The sequence below is a fragment of the Ambystoma mexicanum genome, chromosome 2p (genome assembly GCF_040938575.1).
Source record: "Ambystoma mexicanum isolate Mex_15411 chromosome 2p, UKY_AmexF1_1, whole genome shotgun sequence".
Classification (NCBI taxonomy): Eukaryota; Metazoa; Chordata; class Amphibia; order Caudata; family Ambystomatidae; genus Ambystoma; species Ambystoma mexicanum.
In genome coordinates, this window is record NC_090923.1 from 626,586,183 (window position 1) to 626,598,636 (window position 12,454).

The 12,454-nt window shown below is 50.2% G+C and overlaps 1 protein-coding gene across 2 annotated transcripts in view; it reads left to right on the plus strand.

Moving 5' to 3' along the window:
- Window positions 1-12,454, plus strand: part of RBM6 (RNA binding motif protein 6) — a 1,836,548-nt gene that overhangs the window by 1,213,888 nt on the left and 610,206 nt on the right. For both annotated transcript variants that reach the window (XM_069644148.1, XM_069644149.1), the window contains exon 14: window positions 7,465-7,513. In XM_069644148.1, the coding sequence (XP_069500249.1) occupies window positions 7,465-7,513 (49 nt within the window). The remainder of the gene's footprint in view (window positions 1-7,464; window positions 7,514-12,454) is intronic.

A 12,454-nucleotide genomic window follows, 5' to 3' on the forward strand; every position in this document is an offset into this window, starting at 1 on the left:
TCCTCGTGCTTAGCTCTCGAGCTTTTACTGTGTGTTTCGCGCTTTTCAGGTGAATTTTCACATTTTTTCGGTTAATCGAGCCTCAAGCTCCACCGTTTCTACCCCCGTTAACGGCTACCCGTTGCAGGATTTTCCTACGCCCCTCAAAGGTGAAGATTTCGTCGAATCAACTTGGAGGATTCCAGAAGATTTGCTGCCTACTTTGAGATGGCCCAGGATGCGAGTTTGTCGCCCGGACCCAAGCTGTTTCGCAGCTGCCCTGGATGCGGGCTGCAGAATGTGTTTAAGGAAGACGAACATTCGCGATGCCTCTACTGTCTTCATGGGGACAAGACTCATGTAGAGAAGGACTGCCAGTTCTGCAAGAACTTGTCGGAGTGGACCATGAGGGACCGTCAATCCCGTCTCGCCAGCTGGTTGGAGAAGGGCTCAACGGGTGAGAAGAAGAAGAAAGGGTCCGAGCGGGCTTCTAAGTCCTGTGCGGGCGCCCCGGAGACGGGGGCCCAACACCAGGCCAAGCGCCGCGAGTCCGCTGGCTCCGGGAGCGCTGAAAGGTCGGGCTCTTTGGTCGCCAGGCAGGGCGCACCGTCAACCACGAGCCAGCGCTCCGGTTCGGGGAAGAGTAAGTCCGAGACCCCGGGTAAGCTTCGGGAGAAGCCCCGTCCGATCTTGGAAGAGGGGGAGCGAGGTGTCGCCCCTCCCCCGAAGGAGAAGGCCCGGGATGCACCTAAGGTGGTGAAGGCCCCTACCCAGCAGGCAAAGGCCTCTATCGAGGCGATCGCGGCGACTCTGGCCAAGCCGGCAGAGACCCCGCCAGCGGAGACTGCCTCCGGGACTAGAGTTTCCCTTCCGCCAAGGAGGGAATCCTCTTTTCAGCCCATCGTCGTGGCCGCCATGATGGAAGAAGCGAGGGGGGGCACGGTAGCCTCCTCGAGCTCGGAGTCAGCCTCGGAGGAGGAACTGACTGAGGCCGTGAGGAACCTCGAAGTCCAATTCGAGAAGGTTCGATCCCGTAAGGAAGATCCTCGGGAGATAACCGAGGAAGACGACGATGGCCAGGAAGAGCAGCTTTCCCTTCCGGCACGGCCGGAACCTAGGCCTCAGGATGGCTCGGCGGCCATTTTGTCTGCGATCCAGTCCTTATGCTCTGAGATAAGGACGAGGTCCCCACGGCCCAGGCCGGAGGACCCGCAGCCTGGCCTGTCGGGAAGTCCTCAGAACAAACAACGGAGGACCCAACCCTCTCCTCCGCTCGCCCCCGTAAGGCCTGCAGTTCCCTCCTCATCCTCCCACGAGTCGGGAGATGACGGTGCGTTGGGCTCGACGACGGGTTCTGAGGGCGACGACGACGGAACGGGTCTCCCGTCTCCCGGGCCTCGCCGCCCGACGAGATTGGCTCATTCCACGCCATGATCGCCAGGGCGTCCGAATTGTTCCAGCTCTGCCCGGAGGAGCAGAAAAGGGAAGGTTTCCTCTATCAGCGCCGGGAGGCCAAGAGGAAGACTGTCATCGTGGTGCCTCTAATCGATGACATCTGGGAGGAGGGCCTGTCGGTTCTCAAAAACCCCTCCACGGCACCAGCCAAACGGGACCGGTACGAGAAGAAGTAGTGGGTCCCCAAAACCGTTCCCCTGTGCCTCAGGGCCCAGCCAACGCCAGACTCGGTCGTCTCGGCGGCGGCGAAGAAGAATGCGGCGGGGTCAGGAGCCTCGACGTCGAATTCCCCGCCGGACGGCGAGGGAAAGAAGTTGGACGCCATGGGGCGGCGGGTCATTTCGTCGGCGGCGACGACGATCAAAGCGGCCAACGCCCTGGCGATCGTGGCCCGTTATGACAGGAAGCTTGGTTTAAGCTGGCCCCCATATTGGACTTCCTGCCGGACGACAAGAGGTCCGAGGTCCTGGAAATATTGCAAGAGGGCGAGGTGGCGTCGGACCACGCCATATCGGTGGCAACCGATATTGCCGATACCGGGGTTCGGCCAGCTGGGCAACAGTGTTTGCCTACGACGACGGGGTTGGCTCCGGACGACCGACTTCCGTCAGGACGTCCAGACCAGGGTGTTGGACATGCCCTTCAACGGCAGCAACTTGTTCGGGAAGGCGGTGGACGAATCCCTCCAAGCCATAAAAACGGACACGGAGACGGCCCGCGCCCTAGGAGCCCTTCAGCAACAACGGCCCTTTCGGAGCTCCGGAGGCAGACAGGGTGCCTCCAAGGGATCCAGCGGTGGCTCGTCGTCCTACCGCCAGGCGGCTCGCTCCTCGTCTCAGGAGGCCTGCAGGGGTCGCGGCAAGCAGGGAGCGCCAAGCAGGACTGAACCGGCCGAGGTCTCGGGCCCCCACCGAAGCACCCCGGTGGGAGGCCGGCTGACGAATTTCGTCGGCGTGTGAAAGTCCATCTCCACCGACCGTTGGGTGCTGGATACCCTGGCAAGAGGACACTCTATCGAATTCCTGAAGAAGTGCCCTCACGTTCTTCCTGTGGCCAGGAAGGAAAATCACGTCCCGCAACTGCTGTTGGAAGTACGGGCAATGCTCAGGAAAGGCGCCATCGAGCTTGTCCCGAAGAGGCTCCGGGGTATACTCAAGGTACTTCCTCGTCAGGAAGAAGACTGGCAGCTGGCGCCCCATCCTGGACCTTCGTCGTTTGAACAAATACATCAGATCACAAAAGTTCAGGATGGTCGCCGTCCAGCACGTACTGGGACAGCTGGAGGAAGGCGACTTTCTATCGTCGTTGGACCTGGAGGATGCATACTTCCAGGTTCCCATCCTCAAAAGTCACCGAAAGTTCCTCAGGTTTGTCGTCCAGGGACGCCACTACCAATTCAGAGCACTGCCGTTCGGATTGAAGTCGGCCCCCAGGGTCTTTACCAAGTGCCTAGCACCAGTGGCGGCGTGGCTGCGCCTGCAGGGGATTCACACCTACCCCTACCTGGACGACTGGCTCATCCGCTGAATGACGAGGGAACTCGCCGTCGAACACACTGCGAGGACCGTCCAGCTACTCAGAGACCTGGGATTCGCCATAAACTACCCAAAGTCTCACCTGGTGCCGTTGCAGGTGGCCCTGTTTCTGGGAGCGAAGCTCGATACAGTGAGGCGCCTGGTGGCCCCGTCGGAAGAACAGACGAAGACCATTCTAGGCAAAGTGCAGCGCCTGCTAGCCACGGACGTGGCCAGGGTGAGGTCCATCAAGTCCCTGCTGGGGATGGTGTCCTCCTGCATCTACCTGGTGCGCCTCTGCAGACTATGGATGCGCCCTCTTCAAGAATTTCTCGACGCCCGTTGGATACAGGCGACGGGCACCTTCGAAGACAGGGTCCCCCTCAACGAGGTGTTCCGGCGGGCGATTCAGTGGTGGGGCGTTCGAGCGCACCTCACGGCGGGCAAGCACTTTCAGGCGCCGGCGTACCAGGAGACGGTGACAACGGACGCCTCCCTGGAAGGTTGGGGCGCCCACACCGGAGATCTACGCGCAAGAGGCCTCTGGCTCCCGGAGGAGAGGCTCCTGCACATCAACATCCTGGAACTCCGAGCCGTGTTCTGGGCTCTCAAATCGTTCCTCCCGTCGCTCAAGGGCAAGGTGGTGCGGATCTTCACGGACAACACCACAACAATGTTTTACATACGGAAGCAGGGAGGCACCAGATCCCCAGCCCTATCCAAGGAGGCACAGGATCTGTGGCACTGGGCGGTCGCCCAGGGGATGTTCCTGGTTCCATTCCACCTGGCAGGAGAAAGCAACACCATCGCCGACTCGCTCAGCAGGGAGCTGCGCGCGTGTCACGAGTGGGAACTGCGCCAGGATCAGGTGGATCAACTCTTCAGACGATGGGGCAAACCCCAAATCGACCTGTTCGCAACAGCGACGAACTCGAAGTGCAAGAGGTTCACCAGCAGGTTTCCCCAGCCGAGAAGCATGGGCGATGCGTTCTCGTTCCCCTGGGACGGCCTATACCTGTATGCGTTCCCTCTGTTGCCGTTGCTGCTTCAACTCATCAGCCAGCTCAAGAGGTCCCGGTGCAGGATGATCCTCGTCGCACCGGCGTGGCCGAGGCAGATCTGGTTCCCGGACCTTCTGGACTTGTCAACGTCCCCTCCCATCAAGCTGTCGCAGACACGGACCTTCTCTCCAGAGAAGGAGGCGCCATCTTCCACCACGACCCGGCGTCGATGAACCTGCAGGCTTGGCTCCTGCAGCGCTAGAGTTTGGAGGCTACGATATACCGGCCGATTGCAGAGAGGTTCTTGCAAAGGCCAGGGTGTCCTCGACTCTCAAATGCTACGGTCATAAGTGGAAGAGGTTCTCTATCTGGTGCCGAGCACAGAAGATCGACCCCCTACGGATTACGGCCCCTCAAGTGCTGCCGTACCTGCTATCGCTGGCAAAGGCTGGGCTTGCCCATGCCTCCATTAAGATTCATCTGGCGGCGATCTCCAGATATACCAGAACCACAGGACGGACGTCCCTGTGGTCCCATCGACTGGTGAAAGAGTTTATGAAAGGACTGTTCCGGTCGTTCCCGCTGGTGAAGGTCCCGGCCCCGGCGTGGGAACTTAACGTGGTGCTGACCAGGCTCATGGGGCCCCCATTCGAGCAGATGCACTCCGCACCGATGAAGTTTGTGTCGTGGAAGACTGCAGTCCTGGTGGCCATTACCTCCGCACGACGAGTGGGAGAGATCCAGGCCCTATCCTGCAAAGCACCGTACTTGACTTTCCATGCCTCGAGGGTGGTGCTTAGGACGCACCCCTCCTTTACGCCCAAGGTGCCGTCGGGCTTCCATCTTAACGAGCCCTTGGTGTTACCTGTTTTCTCCCCGTCTCCTTCGTCGCCGGCCGAGAGGACTTTGCACTTGCTGGATGTGGCTAGAGCGCTGAAGTTCTACGTGGACCGCACAAAGAGTTTCCGGAGGACATCACAGCTGTTCGTGAACTTTGGACCTGTGAATCAAGGGAAGGCTCTCTCGAAGTCTTCTATTTCCAGATGTCTCTCCGGCTGCATCATGCACTGCCACCGGTTGGCTAACCGACCGCTGCCAGGCCGTCCGAGAGCCCATTCGACCAGAGCGATCGCTGCTACTACGGCGTTCTTATCTGGTGTGCCCCTGCTGGACATCTGCAGGGCTGCTACGTGGAGGTCGACACACACCTTCACGAGATTCTACTGCGTCGATCGGGATTCCAGGGAGGAGTCCAGGGTCGGCCAAGCAGTGCTGCGCAACCTGTTCGCCTAAGGTGAGCCTGGTGAGGAGGTAAGAGATGCTTAATGTTGTTGTATTGCTTAATGTTGAGCCTTTTGCCACCTCCCGTGGTTGTGCATGTGTGTACTGCTATTTATTCTTATATTCATGAGCATGTGAATCCATGCCAGACCCCATGCTGGAGAAGGAACAAGTTACTTACCTGTAACTGTTGTTCTCCAGCATGGGTCTGGCATGGATTCACATGCGAACCCTCCCGCCTACCCCTCTGCGGCTCTTCACTTGGTCATACTGCCACTTCACGTGCTACCAAATCTGAAGATGGCTGCCAGAGGCGGGGCTTAGGGAGATGGCAGTCATTGGCTGTGGTCAGTATGACGCAGAGATCAGTGATTGGTTACTACTACGAAAGACAGATCAGAAACGAAACTGATACTGATTTTTTCTTTACCGAGGATTCCCAGCCTGACGACGGGGAATATTCATGAGCATGTGAATCCATGCCAGACCCATGCTGGAGAACAACAGTTACAGGTAAGTAACTTGTTCCATATGTGTCGGGCCTTGGAAGTAAGACGACACAGAGCAACACAGGTTCGATCCCCGGGTCCACGCTTAGAAACTTCTGGGTATTAAGCACGTTATAAATAACCTATCATATCATATTCCCATCCTCATAGATATTGTCTCCCATCAATTAGTTCAGCTTCTTCTTCCTATTATTTGAACATTACCTCCCATGTGTATGCAGATAGAAAAACTACCTGTGATTGACGAACCTCACTCTTGCCATAACCCCATTGATGGCAAGATGCTCCAAACTAATGTCCCCCTGCTAGTCCCAAAAGCATTACTGGCTATCTGTCCACAACCTGCAGTACATATAATGAAATCAAACCTCAATGCCCTGGATTTGAGAACAGTCTTCTGTGCTCTCCATCCAGATTTTACATCACTCTGGAAATATCTTACTATCTGGCTTAACAACATCCTTTTCCCTCCCAGGCAAAGGCATCCTACAATTAAACAGCTCTTGTCACTCACAATACACTCATCACCCCATCCTTATTTCTCTACAAAGACAAGTTGCCTGTAGCACAGCACATGCCTAGCAGATAATTCCACACATCAGGTGCTTCCCCATCCAGTAGAATCAAAGATATCTTTTGACCAATTACATAGTTCGTCGACAGAAGAAAAACACTAATTATTCTCTCTGAATTCCCTTGATCCACCTATTTTGCTAACTCTTTCAATGTCCATCTGTGCAGATTGAGTTACATTATAATAAAGCTCAAGAGTCACCTCTTCAAGGTAAACTCATAGTCTTCCTTCACCCCAAACAGAATCCATATTTTCCAGAAGTGCTTTTGTCTCTTTTTTCCCTTCTGTGGTAGCCAATGTAAAGAACAATAGTTCATGCTTAGATTTTCACTTCATTATGTTTCATTCTTGAAGTCCTCTCTCAATGCACCCTCACTCTTTGCTTACCTCGTTGTTTGTTTCTGTAGGTTCACTCATTCTCTTTTCTTACCCTTGAATTTCTTTGAGTACTTCGTTGACCTTGTATTTCTTTCCCTCCCTGTATGCCTCAATCTTGCTTTCTTTTCTCTCAGTACAATAGTCACATGTGCATCCTTGTTATCAAATAGCACTGCCGGTTTCCTGCTTTGCCTTTTGTTAATTTGTAAACAACTTAATTTGGTCAATACACACGCATTAGGGAACACATACCCAACTGTGTTGGAATTTGCACTTGTCTAGTCACCAGTGTAATAAAGGTTTTCAGGACTGGGTTAAAGAGTGAGGTGGCATCAGCTTCAATTATCTTTTTTAACTGGTAAGAACAGGTAATGCCCATAACCCAGATATACCCATTTTCCTGGGCGGTGTATATTTTAGTAGCCTGTGGTAAAATAGTATTCTCCTTTTAGCTAAGAATACCAACTCCATCCAGTTTTTTTTGTTTTGCTCACCTGCAGCACCAGCCCAACATTAGTGAGAGATTTCTGGAGCTGGGTTCTCAACAAGCACCATTTAACTTTGAATTCCTCCTACTTAAAACAGACATATGCTTGCTCAATCCCTTCTATGACACTGGAACATCCTTCCAACCTTTGCCATATATGTGAATGTAAAAGGCTGATGTTGAGGTGACCCATACACTTACATATGAACATATCCTTTATCACCGAGAATAAATAATGTAATGTCCCATTTGCCCTCAGCATAATACTATATCTGCTTTGTTACAGCGAAAGAGTACAGGAGGATCAAGGAGTGCTGGAGATAGTGATGAGAATGGTGAGTGAAATTACTTACATTCATTCTCCTTGTCTGGTAACTGTGGTCTTCTTTATGGAATTAACTGGATAGGTTTGAAAAGGCATTTTTATGATTCCAGTGTTAGTCATTGTTAGGTAAGATTTTCATAGCAATGATAACTCTTCCTGACCTGTATCAACCCCAGAACATTGTGCTTTTACTGGTGGATTATTTTTCCTTATACCGCTGAGTGGGAACCTTTTCCCCGCACTCACAGAATATTTTACTCTTTTCATGGGTGTAATTTTTAAGACTCTCCCTAGTGTCTTTTAAAAGTTATCCTCTGACAACTTTTTGGCAGTAAGTGCCTATTGTTGCTGGGTTGATCTAGGGGCTTCCCTTTAACTTTCTCTGGCTAACCTTGTGAGAACTACAGTTCCGAAGGGTAGAAAGGATCTTTGGGTCCCTTTTATATTTTATTAGGTGAGACCACCTTATGTGGAGTGCTGAGAAGATACTGAGTATCCCCTTTCTCATTTTAAATGTAACCTTTGTGTTACAAGGACAAACGTACCTTTAATGGCTGGTGGCAGTGAACCTTTTTATTAATATGGTGCACCTTTACCAAAATGGCCCCTGTCTTGTTTCGCCATTTTACTGTTTCTTGTCCTTTCTTGTTCCTTCCCCCGACATCTAGGGCGGGAAATTCCTTTGTGCGATTTCTATCTCCGCCAGGAGCCCTGTGGACTCACTGCCCAGGCTCCAGAGTGTCTGTGAAGTCAGGAGTCCAAAAATCTGCAGCGCTTTCGCTTCCAAGCTGGCGTGCGAGATTCCAGTTCAAACTGGAAGGCCGACTGTCCGGAAAGGATTGCCAACCCCCCCCCCAAGTTTGAATATTGCAAGGAGGTATAATTGGCTGGGTTTCTGCGGAAGTCTGATTCTGGAAGCTGAAGATGTAGTGGACCACTGGAATCGAAGAGGAAGATGAAGAATTTGCAGCTGAAACGATTTCCAGCGACTGGAGAGCCTGCTGTGTAACCGGAGCCTGCTGTGTAACCGGAGCCTGCTGCAGCCCTAGCTTCAATTTCACCGGAGGACCCTGAAAACAATGACCCAGAGCCTGATGAAACCCACTAAGACTCGAGTAGACCTGCAGTATGCGCCATCCCACGCCGTGCTGCGTCCTTGTGGGGCTGCAATGTCCCAATTCCCTGGGACCTCGAGCCATTGTGCGGTGCATGGTCTTCTGAATTCTGAATCTCACAGAAACTTTGTGGGAATCCTGCTGGATCTCCAGAGGCACGATTCCAGTCTGAAAAGTCCCCTCACTAAAGTGCTGGACCTTGCAAACTACGAGAATCAGACCAGCAATATTCTAATATCTTCTGTGCTCCTGAAAAAAGGCGCCAAATCCACAGAGCCCCATTCAGCCGTGAGGTAAACCTTGCCTATAGCCTTCCCCATGATCCTTTCTGCAAAAGTCCTTCCAGTGTCGTTTCTTCTTGATGAAGGAATTCCACAACGAACCAGATTTTTGGCTGCAGATCCTGAAGTAGTCCTGCTGCAAAATAGTCTTCTATGCTGAGGTACTGTGCTGGCTTGAGTATTTACTTACCGTAAGTCTCTTGTGATTCAAGTGTAGTTTTAGGGTGTTTTCTGTGATTTGGAGTCCTCTCGTCCAGTGCACCAAAGCCACTGCTGGAATTCCTTCTACAGTGTCTTCTGTGAAGCCCTGGTCCTTCAAACAACTATACAGTAAAGTACTTACTTGTTCTAACAGTCTTCCTTAGGAAATCTGACTTTTGCTACTTAGGAACCTATCCTGACCTACCGGTTGAACACTAGACTGTAGTGACCCCCCTTCTGCCACTGAGAACACTCATGCTCCTAGAATAAGAGAAAGACTTCTAAAGATTTGGCCTTTTGCCTAGAAAAGAGAATAAGTGTTTAAAAGTTACCTACTTGCAAAAGAAGTTGGTTGGTAACTGTAACTCTGAGTGAGTAGTTACAAAAGTTATTACTTGGCATAGAAGTGTTCTGCCATTCAGAAAAGTAGATATAAGGTGGTTTTACTTAGCTTTGAATGTTTTTGCCATTCTGAAAAGTGGATGTAACATCTTTCTTCCCCTAGTAACTGTTTTGCCATTCTAACCGAAAGTAGATGTAAGGGTATATTAGTTACCTGTGATTTGTTTGTGCCTCTTCCCAAATAATGCTGTTGGTTTCACTTCACTATTCCTGTTGGGATTAATGTAAAAGTGTCCCCAACTGAGTCTTGCTTCCCCTGACATGTCAGTCTGTCCAAAATAAGCTTGCCTTAGGTTTTACCTACCTAGAATAACCTTAATTCATTTATAAATTAGTATCATTGGGTTTTGCTTTCCCTGGTCTATTTTAGACGGACACAAAAAGTCTTAGGTTTACACCTGCCTTTAAGTGGCTGATGGCTCCTGTAAAAAGTGTACAGGTTTTACTTACCTTGAGCAAAATGGTTTTATCCAAAAATAAGTTAGTTATTGCTTCCCTGTGAACTGAAAAGCAACTGTAATTGAATATTACACCTGTGAGAAACCTGAAGGTGTCTCACCCGCAAGTCCATAGGGATCTGTCATACAGTTGGCCAGGACACGGCCATAGCTTTTGGATCCAGTTCCTGGGGGTGGACCTGTGTGGGAGGATCATCTGAATGAGGGGTCTTCAGGGAGTGGAAGTGTGACACTGAAAGGTGAGACGTGGTATCCCTTTCCCTGTAACACTTTTTCCCCATCCTAACAGTTAGGATACCTAGAAGCTCAAACCCTCCCCCACCCCAACTTTCCCAACACAAACACTTTCTCACGGACATATCACTGTGAGCGACAACGGACTAACACCAGAGCTGTATACCTGACATGTCCCAACACCATGGTCAGGCAATTACTGGTCATTACACACACCCGACTCCCATCACACTTCCCCACAGATAAAAGGTGGAGCACAAAAGCACACTGAGCGAGGAAAAGCACACTAGGAAGCAACAGTTCCAAGATGGCAGTTTAACACAAGAAGAAAGGGCCGAGAACCGAGGGGGTTAAAAGGAGATAAGTGCCCTTGACATCTCGAAACCATTACTTTTACAAACCTTGCAAAGTAAGAAGCTTAAGACCAGGAACTGAAGCTGAACAAACCTACACTGTGCATCAAAGGTATCCGGGGCTCTCCCAGGTCGATAACCCAGGCAGGGAGGAGCGATTGCCGCAGTAATACTGTCCTTGGCTCCTACAACAAAGCCGCGCCAGTCAAAACTAAACAGCCGGTGAGTCTGAGAGACTGATACGAAACCAGCTTGTGTTTGAACCAAGGTTGCAAGCTGCAACATTGTATGAAGGAATCTACAAAGGACAGCGTATGAAGCGCATGTGATGAGCGGCGCAAACAGGTGGAAACCAAAGTGGTGAATGTGTTTTGAAAGGCCAAGTAAGATACTGTGTACAGAGTGGTCTGACTCCACATGGTTGCTCACGTCAAAGGTCTCAGTTAGGTATCCAACTGAATAGCAACTATATTGTAAAAAGGAACTTTGTATCAAAGTGGTCCTGTGATGGGTCAAGCTAAACCCTGTGCACATTCGAAAGTCTTCAATAAGTGTAAAGTGAACTACAATTGGTCTGAGCCCGGCTGAGGGAGATTAATTGAATGCAAAGAAGGATCTGAGCCTGGCTGAGGGGGATCCGGGGTGAACCGTGAGTCACCGGAGAGAGAATACTTTCTCAGCATTAAAATTAAGGGATCTGAGCCCCAAAGAGAGGGGGATCTGCAGTAACAGAAAAGGGATCTGAGCCCGGAAGAAGGGGATCCGCAGTAATGGAAAAGGGATCTGAGCCTGGCTGAGTGGGATCCAGGGTGAGACACCCGAATTCGACAATTTTAAGAACAAAACAACTTTCTATTTTGTTTGGTACCTCAGGCCCTCTGAATCAAGAGACTTTGATGAGAAAAAAGACCTGGGCACAGAAGGCCATGATGGAATTAGAACTGTATCTTCATTACGAAAGAAGCCAGTGTGTGTGCTTGGCTCGAGTGAACCGTCTTGCCCCGTGCTCAAAATATGGGGAAGGGATGCCAACGACAACAATTATCCTGACTTAGAATTTTGTGAACATTACCCCACACTATTTGTAAATTAGTGGTATGGATTGGCAATAGGTTTTTGTTTTAGCATAGGCCCTTTTATTTTGACAAGACTCCACTAGGACTGCATTATTATTTGATGGTCGTAGCCTGCTCCGATTCTGCTCCCATCTGTAGATTTAGGTTTAGATAGGCGTTTCTCACCCCCTTGTGAAAGTATAAACACCCTTGAACTGTGGTCACTGTGCCTGTCTTACTGTTGATACCATGCCTTCCTTACACACCATCCTGAATCATTTGTAGGTGTTTCACTTTTCCTAGAATAAATGTTCCACTATTCACAAAAAGTGTACTGTCCAGTTGCATTACTTAGTGATTTCCTGCTGAGCATCACAGTACATCTGATAGGGTCCACCACCCTTATTACTGAAAGTAACCTAAAAAGTAACTATTGGTTTAACTTCCCTAGAACTCCTGTTAGGTGTTAAAAATTAGGTTATATGCTTTGGGCTGTGTACCTTCAAGCATAGTGTTGTGTTTTTCTATAATGAGTTTATATGATCTGTGATGGTACTTATTTCCCCCAAGATTTCTTGGCCTACTTGTATTTAAATAAACTATTTATTTTTACAATACATAGTGTTTCGTTGGACCATTTGTATTACAATTTCATTGTACTGATTCTCAGTTTCTACGGCCTGAATGGCTTTACTGAGCCTTAGTTGGACTTCAGAAAAACAGTCCTAACAGTCCTCCGTACACTAAATGAAAACAATGATTGGTACACATGAAACGAAAAGTTTTCTTCACATGTAAGTTGTACAAATACTGTATAAAGTCTATTGAAATCAACTCTCAAAATTCACTTAA